General features: G+C 38.4%; 1 protein-coding gene across 1 annotated transcript; it reads left to right on the top strand.

The window, feature by feature from the left end:
* Positions 1 to 3,246: 3,246 nt before the first annotated feature.
* On the top strand, positions 3,247 to 11,944 carry LOC138170693 (fatty acid-binding protein 9-like). The gene is made up of 4 exons (XM_069100182.1): positions 3,247 to 3,319; positions 9,577 to 9,749; positions 11,108 to 11,209; positions 11,783 to 11,944. Exons 1-4 carry the CDS (start codon positions 3,247 to 3,249, stop codon positions 11,831 to 11,833), a joined length of 399 nt encoding a protein of 132 aa, XP_068956283.1. The 3' UTR covers positions 11,834 to 11,944.
* The last annotated feature ends 754 nt before the right edge of the window (positions 11,945 to 12,698 follow it).

The raw sequence follows: 12,698 nt of genomic DNA, 5'->3' as shown, positions 1-12,698 counted from the left end.
TTCTTTAATAGTTAACTAGTAGACACAATTAGTTCAAAGCAAAGGTCTTTACCAAAATGGCATAATAACAACAAGAACAAATTAGTCTTTGTTGTTTTGTTCTTTGTTTTTGAAGAGGACCAATGATACCACAGGTGACATCTTGCTGTGTGTGTGAATTGGATTAAACTGAGGCAAAGATGGCATACTTATAGAGACTGGCAGATAACACAGAGTTAAGAGAGATAATTAATAAACTGGACAACAGTCAGGATCTTAAAAGACCTTGAGAAAGTGGAATATTGTACAAAATCTATTAAGATAAAATATAAAGGATAAAATGTTGTACTTGGGTTAAAAAAATTAAAATTCCAAGATGCAGAGGCATTGGTAGACAGCTATTCATCTGAATAAAATCTGAGTAGATTTCAAGTTCAAAATGTGTCAACAGTGTGATGTGGCATCCAAAAGGCTAATGTGATCTTAGGCTGAACAGAGAGATCTGGGGTTCAGAAAGAGGGAGCTGATTGTCCCTTTAGACTTTGTCCTTGTCAGATTCTGCATAAGGAGCCTTGTGCCCAATTCTGGAAGCCCATTTTGCCAACACTTTGACAAGATGGAGAACATTTACAGAAGGCCAGTCAAAATATTGAAGGGTCTCAAGACTACGACATATAAAAATGCATGGAAGATATTGCAGGGGTTAGTTTGAGATGGAGAATATTTGAAGAGAGGTCATAGCTGTCTTCAGATATTTGAAGGGTTGTCTTACAGATGAGGGGCTATAGTCACTCTGTTTGGCCCTAGACAGCAGAATTAGGATCAATGGTCAAACTTTGAAGAGAGGCAGATCTAAGTTTGACACAATTTTTTACACAATCATTTCCCGTCAAATTGATTTTCCTTATACATAGGTCTGGCCATGTCATCCCGAATTAAATCAACTCCAATGACTCCCTATTTCCAGCAGGATAAAATATCAAATCCTCTGTTTGACTTTGAAAGCCTTTCAGAGCCTTATCCCTCCAGTCTTACCACTCTTACATTTTTCTCTCCTCCACATACATCATGATCTAGTGACACCTGAGTCTTTGATGTTCCTTACACAAGACAATCCATCTACTCACTGTGAATTTTCATTGGTTGCCTCTCATGCCTGGGTTGCCTTTGAAGGCAGTGAGGTTCCTTTCACTGGAGCCCTTCAAAGACTGGATGACCATTTATATTTTGCCAGCTTACACGTTTTTTCCAGGTGTGAATTGGGCAATGGTGCCTCTGAAAGTCCTCTCCTATTCTGAGATTCTGTGATTTAATAGAAAAGCCTTATGGATTCAGAGCCTGTCAAGCTCAGTATTTTCTGTTGTGCTAGTTGATAGACTGTTCTTTTCCCTTCAGCTTTTTTCTCCCTTCTCTATCAGTCCTGTAAGAAGAAGCCAAAAGAAAGAAAAAAAAGAGCCAAGGTCTCCCACTGCATCTGGGACCATCTCCAGTTGTCCTGATCTATATCTTGTCATTGAACCCAGATGGCTCTGGAAGAGAAAGTGAGGCTGGTGACTTTGCATTGCCCTCCCTCACTTAAATCCAATTTACTTGCAAGTTATAGCATCACCTTCCTTATGTCAAGGTCCTCTTCTGGAATAAAGGACAAGCAACAATAACCAGCAATAAGAGGAGGCAGTTTTACTTTTCTTCTCTGGTGGGCAAAGGAGCACCCATAATCAGATCTGTCCCCTCTGGCTCCCTGAGGGGCTGAGTGAACTCATGTCAAGATTCACCCACCTGAGCCTGAAAGTGAAGGAGTGACAAGAGATTCACAATCTCCCCGTTCCCCCCACCCCAGGAATGAGCTAGTTCTGTAGCTTGTTTTGTTTTTAATAACTAAATCACTAGTTTATAGAAGTCTTTGTGGATGTATTTGGAGCTAGAACTTCTGAGAGTTCCCTGTACTAACAAGCCCTTGTTGAATATCTTCCCCATCTCTCTCGAGCAGAGTATATTTTATTTATTGAATAGAGTTCAGTGGACCATACCATTCACACTTGTAAGCCATTGATTCAGAAGGCACAAGAATGATTTGCTTGCTGTGAAATACCATCAACTACTTCCTACAGATTTCAACAATCAGTTGGTACTGGAAGAGAAAGTCAACCGTAACACATAAATCACTTTTTGGAAGACCCTGTTACCAAATCAGGTGGAAAGGGGCAGCACAGAATTTTAAAACTGTTGTGTACTTAAAAAAATTTTTTTTAATGAACAAGATCTATTTTCTTTCCCTTTCACCTCCACCCCTGCGTTGGGGGGTGAACCCTGTAAAAAATATGCAGAGTCAAGTGAAATTAAATCCCACACTTATGCATCATTGATGAGCTACTCAAGGTGGTTCTTCAGAATTCTGTTGATATTAGTAGGAAAATTGTTTTCCTTTTAGATCACTCTAACTCTCATTCACTTAAGTTTCCTCTAAAACCTTCAACAAATTCTTCTTCCTACTTTCAAATCTGTTACTGTTCATTTCGTTATTTCCAAACCTTCAACGATGGTTTTTCTATCCAAGAAAGATGTTTATTCCCTAATAAAAATCATGCCCTTCTTGAGACTCATAGCACAACCTGTCCACAAATAGGGGCTATTTCCTTTGCTCCTCACCCCCAATTAAATATGATGAATAATGTTGATAAAAATAATAATACCCTACATAAGACACTAAGAAACTGTAAGCATTTTATAGATATTATCTGGACTACACATCATCCCTGTAAGGTAGGGAAGGGGAGAAATAATTTGAAGATGAAGAAATAGAGGCAATGTGACTTGTCCAAACAAATAATAGCTGATGGACATGAGGCTCTCAAGGGTGTTTTCTTCTCTTGCCAGAAAACCTAGAGTTGTATATTCATTAGATATTCATCAGTTTCTTCCCCCAATTTGACTCAGCACTCACATCTGAAAAGGCTGATTCCCATTGGAAGTTGCCTCCACTGTGAGCAAAGTAATATTTATCCCTTGTCCTCTGGGTATAAGTCACAGTGCTAGAAGCTGTAATCACTGACCTAAACCAAAATTTACATGTTATTTTCCATTTTCTAATTTGGTGGTGAGAAAAATTAGTCAAGTGGTGGAAAGGGGAGTTCTGTTATTGGCTATGTCAAAGGAGTCATGTGGTAATGATGCCTTTTAAAAGGTAGTCTTGGTGGCCTTGTAGTTCATACTCATTCATTTGTTGGTCTTCTATTCTGAGCCTCTATTTCCATCAAACCATCCAAGATGTTTGGGCCTTTCTTGGGAACCTGGAAACTTGTCTCTAGTGAAAATTTTGATGAGTACATGAAGGAACTAGGTGAGATGTGCCATTGTCCTGGGTGGGAATTATTGGTTTCTTTTTAAAAATACTGGGGATGATGACTTTTCTCTTCTGTCTGTCTTTCTTCTGGGTTTCTAGGTTATACCATATTGACTTGAAAAAAAGCCACCTTTTACATATATGCAACCCTAAATGACATTGCTTTAAAGTGTGTGTGGAGGGGGCAGGAGTATTTTCTATACTTTGAAAAATCTTATGGATTGTGATAATATATACTCAGATGTTATGTAAACGTTCCTTTGTTAACAGTGGAGGCAGCTTCCAAAAGGAATCAGCCTTTTCAGGTGTGAACAATGAGTAAAATTAGGAGAAAAATTGATGAACACCTCTATTTGATATACAACTTTAGGTTATCTGGCAAGAGAAGAGAACTCCCTTGGGTGCCCCATGTCCATCAGCCATTAATTGTTCAGGCAAATTTTTTGTCTTTAATTCTTCATCTTCAAATTATTTCTTGCCTTCTCTACCTTACAGATTTGGTGTATAGCAAGGTCTGTATTCAGCCGGCTTTATAACATTTCTATGTACAAAAAACTTAGATTTTAATAGCTAAAACTTCTACTCTTGATTCAGCCCCTCTTTAGATGAGGAGATAATGACTGGGGGATCAGAAAAGACTTCACAGAGGGTGGAATATTGAGAAGCTCCTTGAAAGAAAAAAATTCTGATGGAGATGAGAAGGTAGTGCCTTCTAGATATGAGCAGGTGATCTGCGGGTGCAGAGAGACAGGCAATAGAATGTCAACTTAAGGTAATATCTATTACTCAAGTTGAGCTGGAATGTGGCATGCATGAAGGGGAGGAAGATAAAATAGGGATGGAACTGGACCTATGATTCTAATGGAAGAGGAACATCTCAATGAGGAAACTGCCTTTATCAATGCAACTTGGCACTTTCTTTTCAACTTAGAGTTTTAGAGAGTTACCTAAACCAATGAGAGGTTAAATGACTTGACCTACTAGGATCTTATAGGCATTATGTAAGAGAGGTGGACGTGGGGGCGGCCAGGTGGCTCAGTGAGTAAGAGCACCGGCTCCAGTGTCAGGATGACCTGGGGATCAAATCCAGGCTCATATACTTAGCACCACACTCAGAAATAACTGGCCATGTAAACTTGAGCAAGTTACTTAACCCCAATTGCCTTAAAAAAGAGAGAGAGAGAGAGAGAGATGGACTTAAATGCTGGTCTACCTGCCTCCAAGATCAGGTCCCTGTCTTTTATACCATACTGTCTTTAATGAGCTGCAGGCACAATAAGTCTAGAAAGGGAGAATGATTACTAGCTTAGAGTTAGAAGCAACATTAGGGGTCATCTAGTGCAGTCATATTAGTTTTACAGATAAGGAAACTGAGGCCCAGATAATTTAAATGGTTTGACCAAGGTGACGTGGACATGTCAGGATTGGAATTCAGGGCCTTGGCCTCCAAATTCAACATTCTTGCTCCTCTACCACAGAGTTATGGCCAGATCATAGAGGTCTGTATTTTATTCTAAGCAATAAATATATGTTGATTGTTTTTTTTTTTAACAAGACAGAGAACAAGGGAGAGTCTTACAAAGATTATTCTATTAGCTATGTGGAGGATGGATAGGTGAATGAAGATATTGCATGCAGGAAGACTAGTTAGGAGACAAGAACTAGTTTCAATCTCATAAAGTGGTTGCATTATTTGAATTCATACTGCATATTTCCAATGGGCTGGAACTGATGACCACATTTTATATAATTATAACTTTAAATACTGTGGATTTAAATGCAGTAATCACTTCAGGGGATTCATTATTTACTCTAATTGAACCTAGACATTTTACCCTAATCCAGGGATGAGGTAATGAGAATCTTAACTAAGCAGATGGTTGTCCAAATAGAGAGAAGGAACAAATGTGAATTATGTTGTAGAGGCTAGTATAAATTGCTCAGGTAAGGAGTAATAAGGGAATAAATTATAGTGGTGATAGAGCAAATGAAGAGGAGTGGATGGATTTGAGAGAAATTTTGAAGGAAGAATTAATGACCTTGGCAACTGATAGCATATGGGGAAAGAGGGAGAAGGAAGAGTCAAAAGTGACTTGCAAGCTAATGAATCTAAGGGACTTGGAGGATGGTGATGCCCTCAGCAAAAGAGAAGTATATGCTTTTTGTAAAAAAATAGAAATAAAAAACCAAAAAATATTTTTCTAATTACATGTAAAAACAATTGTTAACATTCATTTAAAAAAATGCTGAGTTCCAAATTATCTCTCTCCCTTCTTCATTACCCACTCCTTAAGACAGTTAGCAAGATAATATACGTTATGTATGTGTAGTCATGTAAAACATATTTCCTTATTAGTCATGTTGTGAAAGAAGAAACTGGCCCAAAGAAAAGAACTACAACAAAAATAAAGAAAATGAAAACAGAATGCTTTGATCTGCATTCAAACTCCCTCAGTTCTTCCTCTGGATGTGGGTAGCATTTTTCCATCATGAGTGCTTTGGAACTGTCTTGGATCATTGTATTATTGAGAAGAACTAAGTCATTCATAATTGATCATCACACAATGTTGCTGATACTGTGTACAGTGTAGTCCTGGTTCTGCTTACTTCACTTTGTATCAGTTGATGTAAGCCTTTCCAGCTTTTTCTGAAATCCACCTGCACGTCATTTCTTATAGCATAGTAGTATTCCATTACATTCATGTTTCACAATTTGTTCAGTCATTCCTCAACTGGTGGGCATCCCCTCAATTTACAATTCTTTGCCACCACAAAAGAGTTATTTTTGTACATGTAGGTCCTTTTCGCCCTTTTTTGTGATCTAAAAAGAGAAGTATGGAAGAAGAGTGGAATTAGGATAGACTATCATGAATACTATTTTGTATATATTGAGTTTGAGATGTCATTTGGACACCCAGATGGAAGTGTCCAGTAGGCAATTGGAGATCAGAGTACAGGAGGAAGATTAAGAATTGGATATAGCTTTGGAGTCATCGATGTAGAGATGATCATTAAATTCATGCAAGTGGATGTAATCACTAAGGGAAAGCCATGTAGAAAGAGAAGAGAGTCCAGCACAGAGACCTGGAGAAGCACTAATACTTAGGAAGTAGAAGATTGCAATGATAATCCAGGAGAGGAGAGTGAGAAGGAATGGTCAGACAGGAAGGAGGAGAACCAAGAGAGAGTAGTGTCACAGAAAGCCAGGCAAGAGTGTCCAGAATCAGATGTCACTAGGATGAGGGGTTACCAAAACTGCAGAGACAGCAAGGATTGGAACTAAGGAAATGATATATAATTTAGCAATTAAGACATCATTGGAAGCACTGAAGTCATAAGGACCTGAGTTCAAATCTGACCTCAGACACTTAGTAGCTGTGTGACTATGAACAAGTCATTTAACCCTGATTGCCTCAAAAAGAAAATAAAAAATAAAAGACATCATTGGTAACTTTGTAAGACCAATCAGTGTTAGAGTGGAGTTAGGAAGCAGATTGCAAGGAGCTGAGAAGTGAATGGAGACAGTGAGTATGGCACATCTTTGGAGTGTGGTCATTGTGTTCAGGTCTGATCTCTCAGTAGTGTTCTTTGGCCCAGAAATTTCAACGTCTTATTTGTTCAGAACTCTAATAAAATTAATTTTCACTAATGGGTTGACTTACTTGTTAAGGCTGTTGTAGCATATTTGTGTTTACGTGAGGTAGTTCTAGCTATGATACCTTAACCTAAAGGCCCTGAGCAGTCTACTGGTGGAGTTACTTTCAACAGCAGACTGCTCACTTGGTTTGTGTCTTGCTGTTGTTACTAGCTAGGTAATACCTGATTGATTCTCTTGGATTATTGAAAGAGATGCATCAAGAACTAAGCAGGACATAGAGACAAGATGCAAGTTCAGCTCAAATATTTCTTAACCCAGATAGATTTATACAGGATGAAAATGTAGCATAATGGACACAGTGTTGGCTTTGGAAGCAGAAAGAGCTGAATTTAGGTCCCTCTTCTGATGTAAACTAGCTTTAACTTCTCTAGAGCCCCAGACTCTTTAGATCATAAATTCCAGAGGAGTTGCTTCTCTGTATCAGTAAAGGGAGTTTGCACACTGGGAGTTTTCCCAAACTGCTGAAATCATAGGTCTGGACCCTCTTTATTCCCCTCCTTCCCAAATATGTTTCCAGCATGCTGATGCACTATGTAGGCTCAATCCTGCAATGACCAAAGAATCAAAATCATCTGAAGAAGCTATGTGGTAGGGGTGGAATGTGAGCAAGGAAAGTCAAAGCTAGGTTCTAGTCAATCAATCTGTAAACATTCATTAAGTGCCTACTGTGTGTCAAGCACCGTGCTAAACACTGGGGATGCAAAAAGGGACAAAAGACAGGCCCTGCCCTCAAAGAGCTTACAATCTAATTGGCATTTTCCTGTCTCTGGCACTGTCTATATGAACAGGGGAAAGTCACTTAATCTCTTCCAAGTGTAGAATCATATGATCCAGAGTCTGAAGGGACCTCAGAAGTCATGAAGTTCAACCTGGGACTGAGTAAGACTCCCCTTTATAACATCTTCAGCAAGCAGATATCCAGGCTCTCCTGGAAGACCTCTTGAGATAGGGAACTCACAAGGCAGCCCATTTCACTTTTTTGACTATTGTTAAGAAGTCTTTTATTTTTGTTTTTTTCTCTTTAAATTACAGTTTCCACATTTGCAAAATTGGTATAATCAGAGAGTGTGCCAATACCAGCTCAAACCACTTCTGAAAAGGCAGTTATTAAATTTCTAGTATAAACATTTATACCTTAGAAATAGCTAAATGCTATAAATCAGCAGTGCTGGGCTTGGAGTCAAGAAGACCTGACTTCAAATCCAACTTCAGATACTTGTTAGCTTTGTGATACTGGACAAGTCACTGAACTTCTGCCTCAGTTTCACCAACTGTAAAATGGGGATAATTACAATACTTACCTTGTATAGTTGTGCAAATCAAATGTGATAATATTTGTCAAGTGCACTTAGCATAGTGTCTGGTACATAGTAAGTGCTATATAAATGATAATAATAATAATAATAAATCAGGGGTTGTTTGTCTAGGCTTAAGAAAATAATTGAGGGGTGGCTAGATGGTACAGTGAATAGAGCATCAGCCCTGGAGTCAGGAGGACCTGAGTTCAGATCTGGACTCAGACACTTAACACAAAAAACTAGCCGTGTGACCTTGGGCAAGTAACTTAACCCCAATTGCCATCCCTTCTCCCCTCCAAAAAGCAAAAATAATAATAATAATTGAGAAAATGTTAAAAATGCATTATTAAATTTAAAAGTATGTATACACATTTTTCTTATGAGTCAGTTATTCAACATTTACCAGCATCCCCTTGGTATAATGATATACACTCCCTACCTCACAGAGGGGTCATGAGAAAAGTGTTTATAGTACATATAACTCTGCTAAAACTAACGGAACTTATAGCAGTACTCTATGAATGCAAGTTTGTGATGTCTGACCTATGTGTATAACTCTTTAGGATTTGCAAAGGTCATTACATACTTCAGCCTCACAACAGTTCTGTATGGCATTACGACTCCAGATGTACAGAGTAGTTAAGTGCCTTTGTCCATAGTCATAGTTGGACAAAATTAGACAAAGAATTCAAACTTGGTCTCTCTGACTCCATGTCCCGCACCCTACCCGCTATGCTATGCTTCTTCTCATCAAAATCTTAATAAGCAAGATTTCCACCAAGTAGGAGTCCGAGAGAAAACTGGAATCTTAAGAAATTGCATTACCTCACTCTTTCAGGCCTCTGGGAGTAGTAATACTGAGGCAATGATTTTTATAAGTAAAGCCCAATAGTCTGAGAGAAGAATTGCAGCTTCCCACATTACTAAAGAGCCCCCTGAGAGTATTTGATACTCTGGGAGCATACTGCTTGAAGCATAAATTGCAAAGATCAGGCAAAGAGAGGTTCAAATCTATTAATAAAATGCATAATGGGAAAAATAGATTTTAAAAAGTTTTAAAAATGTTTAATTTTTTATAAAGATTGAAAATTTGAAATTAGATTCTAAAATCTTCATTAGATTGTAAATTCTTTGTGGGCAAGGACTATCTTTTGCCTCTTTTTGTATTCCCAGCACTTAGTACAGTACCTGGCACATAGTAGGCCCAGAATGAAAGTTTATTGAATTGAGTTGAAATCTTAAGATGGCCAGAATCCACAGAAAGGAAAATCACATCTGATTTCTTATCTGACTTTCAGGAGTGAATTTTGCCACCAGGAACATTGGAGGATTAGCAAAGCCCAGTGTAACTATCAGTGCTAAGGGTCAGGTGATGACTATCAAAACTGAGAGCACATTAAAAACCACGGAGATCTCCTTCAAGTTGGGTGAGGAATTTGATGAAGTCACAGCAGATAACCGGAAAGTGAAGGTGAGCATTAATGCTTCCAGACAGTGACGAGCTGGAACAAACAGTTTCAAGGAACTTTGAGAGCTCTCTTTTCCTGAAGAGTTATTAGTTTGGAAACTGTCTACACTGACTGGATGCCACAGAATCAAGCATTTATCATAATTAATTTTCAGCTTTTTTGATGATGAATTTCAATACAAAGAATACAATGAACAATTAGCTATTCAATTTAACAATTTAAAATGGTAAAAAAAAATACTATTTCATTTTTTTTCAGTGCTAATCAACTCTAGCTAATTATCTATAATTTTCCTTAATTACTTTATCACATGAAAACAGCTAAGTGGTGCAGTAGATAGAGTGTCAGACTTGAAGTCAGGAAGACTCATCTTACTGAGTTCAAATCTGGCCTCAGACACTTACTAGTTGTGTGACCCTGGGCAAGTCACTTTTTGCCTCAGTTCTTCATCTGGAAAATGAACTGGAAAATGAAATAGCAAACCATTCCAGTATCTTTGCCTAGGAAACTCCAAATGGGGTCAGGAAGAGTCAGACACAACTGAACAACAACAAACCCCACCACATTACCTGACTAGAAACTGGGCATATCTATATATGCATATATGCATAATGTCCGTATCTTTATCTTTTGTGTGCATACACATGAGAAACCTTCTCCACCATTGTGGATTGTCAGCTGCTCTGCAAATTCTAGTCTTAGAACATACAGGGGGGCCAGCTAGGTGGATAGAGCACTGGCCCTGGAGCCAGGAGGACCTGAGTTCAAATCTGGCCTCAGACACTTAACACAAAACTAGCCATGAGACCTTGGGAACCCCAATTGTCCTACCTTCCCCCCTCCAAAAAGCAAAAAAAGAAAGTACAGGGATTATGAAATGTTAAGTGATTTGCCCAGGGGCATACAGCCTGTATGTGTCAGAGGTGGGGCTGGAACCCAGGCCTTCCTGATTTCATGGCCATCTTTCTGACCATATTACCTCTGTTGACTAGATAGCCTCCAGAAATAAAACCTAGACCTATGACACTATTGCTTGAAGTATTATGGCAAAGATTTTGAAGTGGGAAAATATGTAAATGGCCTTCAGTACTTCAATAGATCTCAGTGAATATACTTCTTCCATGGGGCTAGGCTGTATCAGCTCCATGGTCTCTTCCCCTCTGTGATTTTTGTCCTTGTGCTTATGTAAATTCTTCTTAAAGTGTCGACCTGACTCACCAACCACTTCCCCCTCTTTTTATCAGTACCTATATAGCCTTTAAATGTGATAAATTGGCACCTAGCCAAAAGTAGATCCAGATTTTCTTAAATAGTTAGCAGTTTGTTGATTTCTAACAGTAAGTCCTTTGTGGATTTCTAGAGCATCATTACATTGGAAAATGGCTCCCTGATCCAGGTACAGAAGTGGTTCGGCAAGGAGACAACAATCAAAAGACAAATTGCAGATGGGAAAATGGTGGTGGTGAGTTTCTTGGGCATAGCTAGAATCATTTAGCAGTCATGGTAGATTTAATCTTGTTCTCTTTGGTCACAGAGATTTGAACTAGCAGCAAAGGGTAGAAGGTGCAGAGAAGAATATTTAATTTGCAATGTCAGGATAGCCTAACAATGAGAATAATCTAAAAGTGGAATGTCACCTTGGGAGGTCAGGTATTCCCTTTCATTAGAGGTCTTTGAGCAAAGGCTGGTTATTAGTAGTTATTCATATATAGGTTGGACCAAAAGGCCTCTGAAGTCCTTCCTAGTTCTGAAATTCTGTGAAAATTTCCTAGTTTCTTTAAATGCCCTAAATTACACATTTTTTTCTTGGTTGGGGATTCAATGACAAATTTAGAATTACTTTAAATTTAAAGATGGAAGGGATATCACAGGTCACCTAGCTCAACCTCTTCACTTTAAAGATGGGGAAGCCAAATCTCAGAGAAGTTAGGTGGCTTATCCAAGGTCACACAGATAACATCAGAGCCCAGGACTTAAGTGCAGATCCTTTGATTCCATTCTATATACAAATAATAACAAATTCCCTTTCTTCCAGGTATGTACCATGAATAATGTTGTGAGCACTAGAATCTATGAAAAAGTGTGAAGAAATTTCGAGAAAATTGCATCCTGAATTTGGAAAAAATAAGCACCCATTACTCAGAAACAAGAATAGTGATTTACTCAATATCAATTTACTTAATAAACAATTTCCAAATGAAGTATGATTTCAAGAAATTAATCAACAAACGTTTTAAGTGCCTACTGACGTCCAGGCATTAGGGAATATAAAGACAAAAGTGAAACAATCCTTGCCCTCATGAAGGTCATATTTTATAGGGGAAGACACACATTCAAATATGTATAGAATAGAATAAAATAATACAAAGCAATTTTTGGAAGGGGGCAGACAGTAGTAGATGGAAGGAAAAAGAATAGTCCCATGTTAGAGGTAAAACTTTGAGCTGAGCTTCTAAGGAAACTAGGAAATTTAAGAGGCAGAAATGGAAAAGGAATGAATTCCAGACCTGATGGATAGTCTGTCCAAAAGGAAGATGAAATGCCATGCAGGAGGGATAACATAACAAGACCAATTTTTTCTGATCCATAGAGAGTGTGAAAGGGATTGAAGTCTCATGGGGCTAAAAAAATTGACTTGGAGACAGATTGTGAAGGGATTGAAATGCAGGAGCTTCGAAGGAGGCAGCTACTTATGAGCTGTGATCTGAGAACCTTTGAAAGATTCCAATGTTCTCCAGCATCTCTACAACTATTCCAATACTCCAATATATTCATGATCTCATTAATGTAGGAACTTCTTCCAAGGAGGCAGAGCATAAACCTGCCAATGTCTGATCTTCCTGCATGAAACTGATGTTGGAGATTTTAGCAACACTCCAATACCCTGCAGGGAAAGCAAAGATGGAGAGGAATTGTCTTTTTATTTAAAGTTCTGTTTTTCTAACCTTAAA

The sequence above is a fragment of the Petaurus breviceps genome, unplaced genomic scaffold (assembly GCF_028583685.1).
Source record: "Petaurus breviceps papuanus isolate PSGF00001 unplaced genomic scaffold, PetGlider_PUasm1.0 38, whole genome shotgun sequence".
NCBI lineage: Eukaryota > Metazoa > Chordata > Mammalia > Diprotodontia > Petauridae > Petaurus > Petaurus breviceps.
The sequence above is the reverse complement of the archived record's forward strand: the minus strand, read 5'-3'. Positions and strand labels throughout refer to the sequence as shown.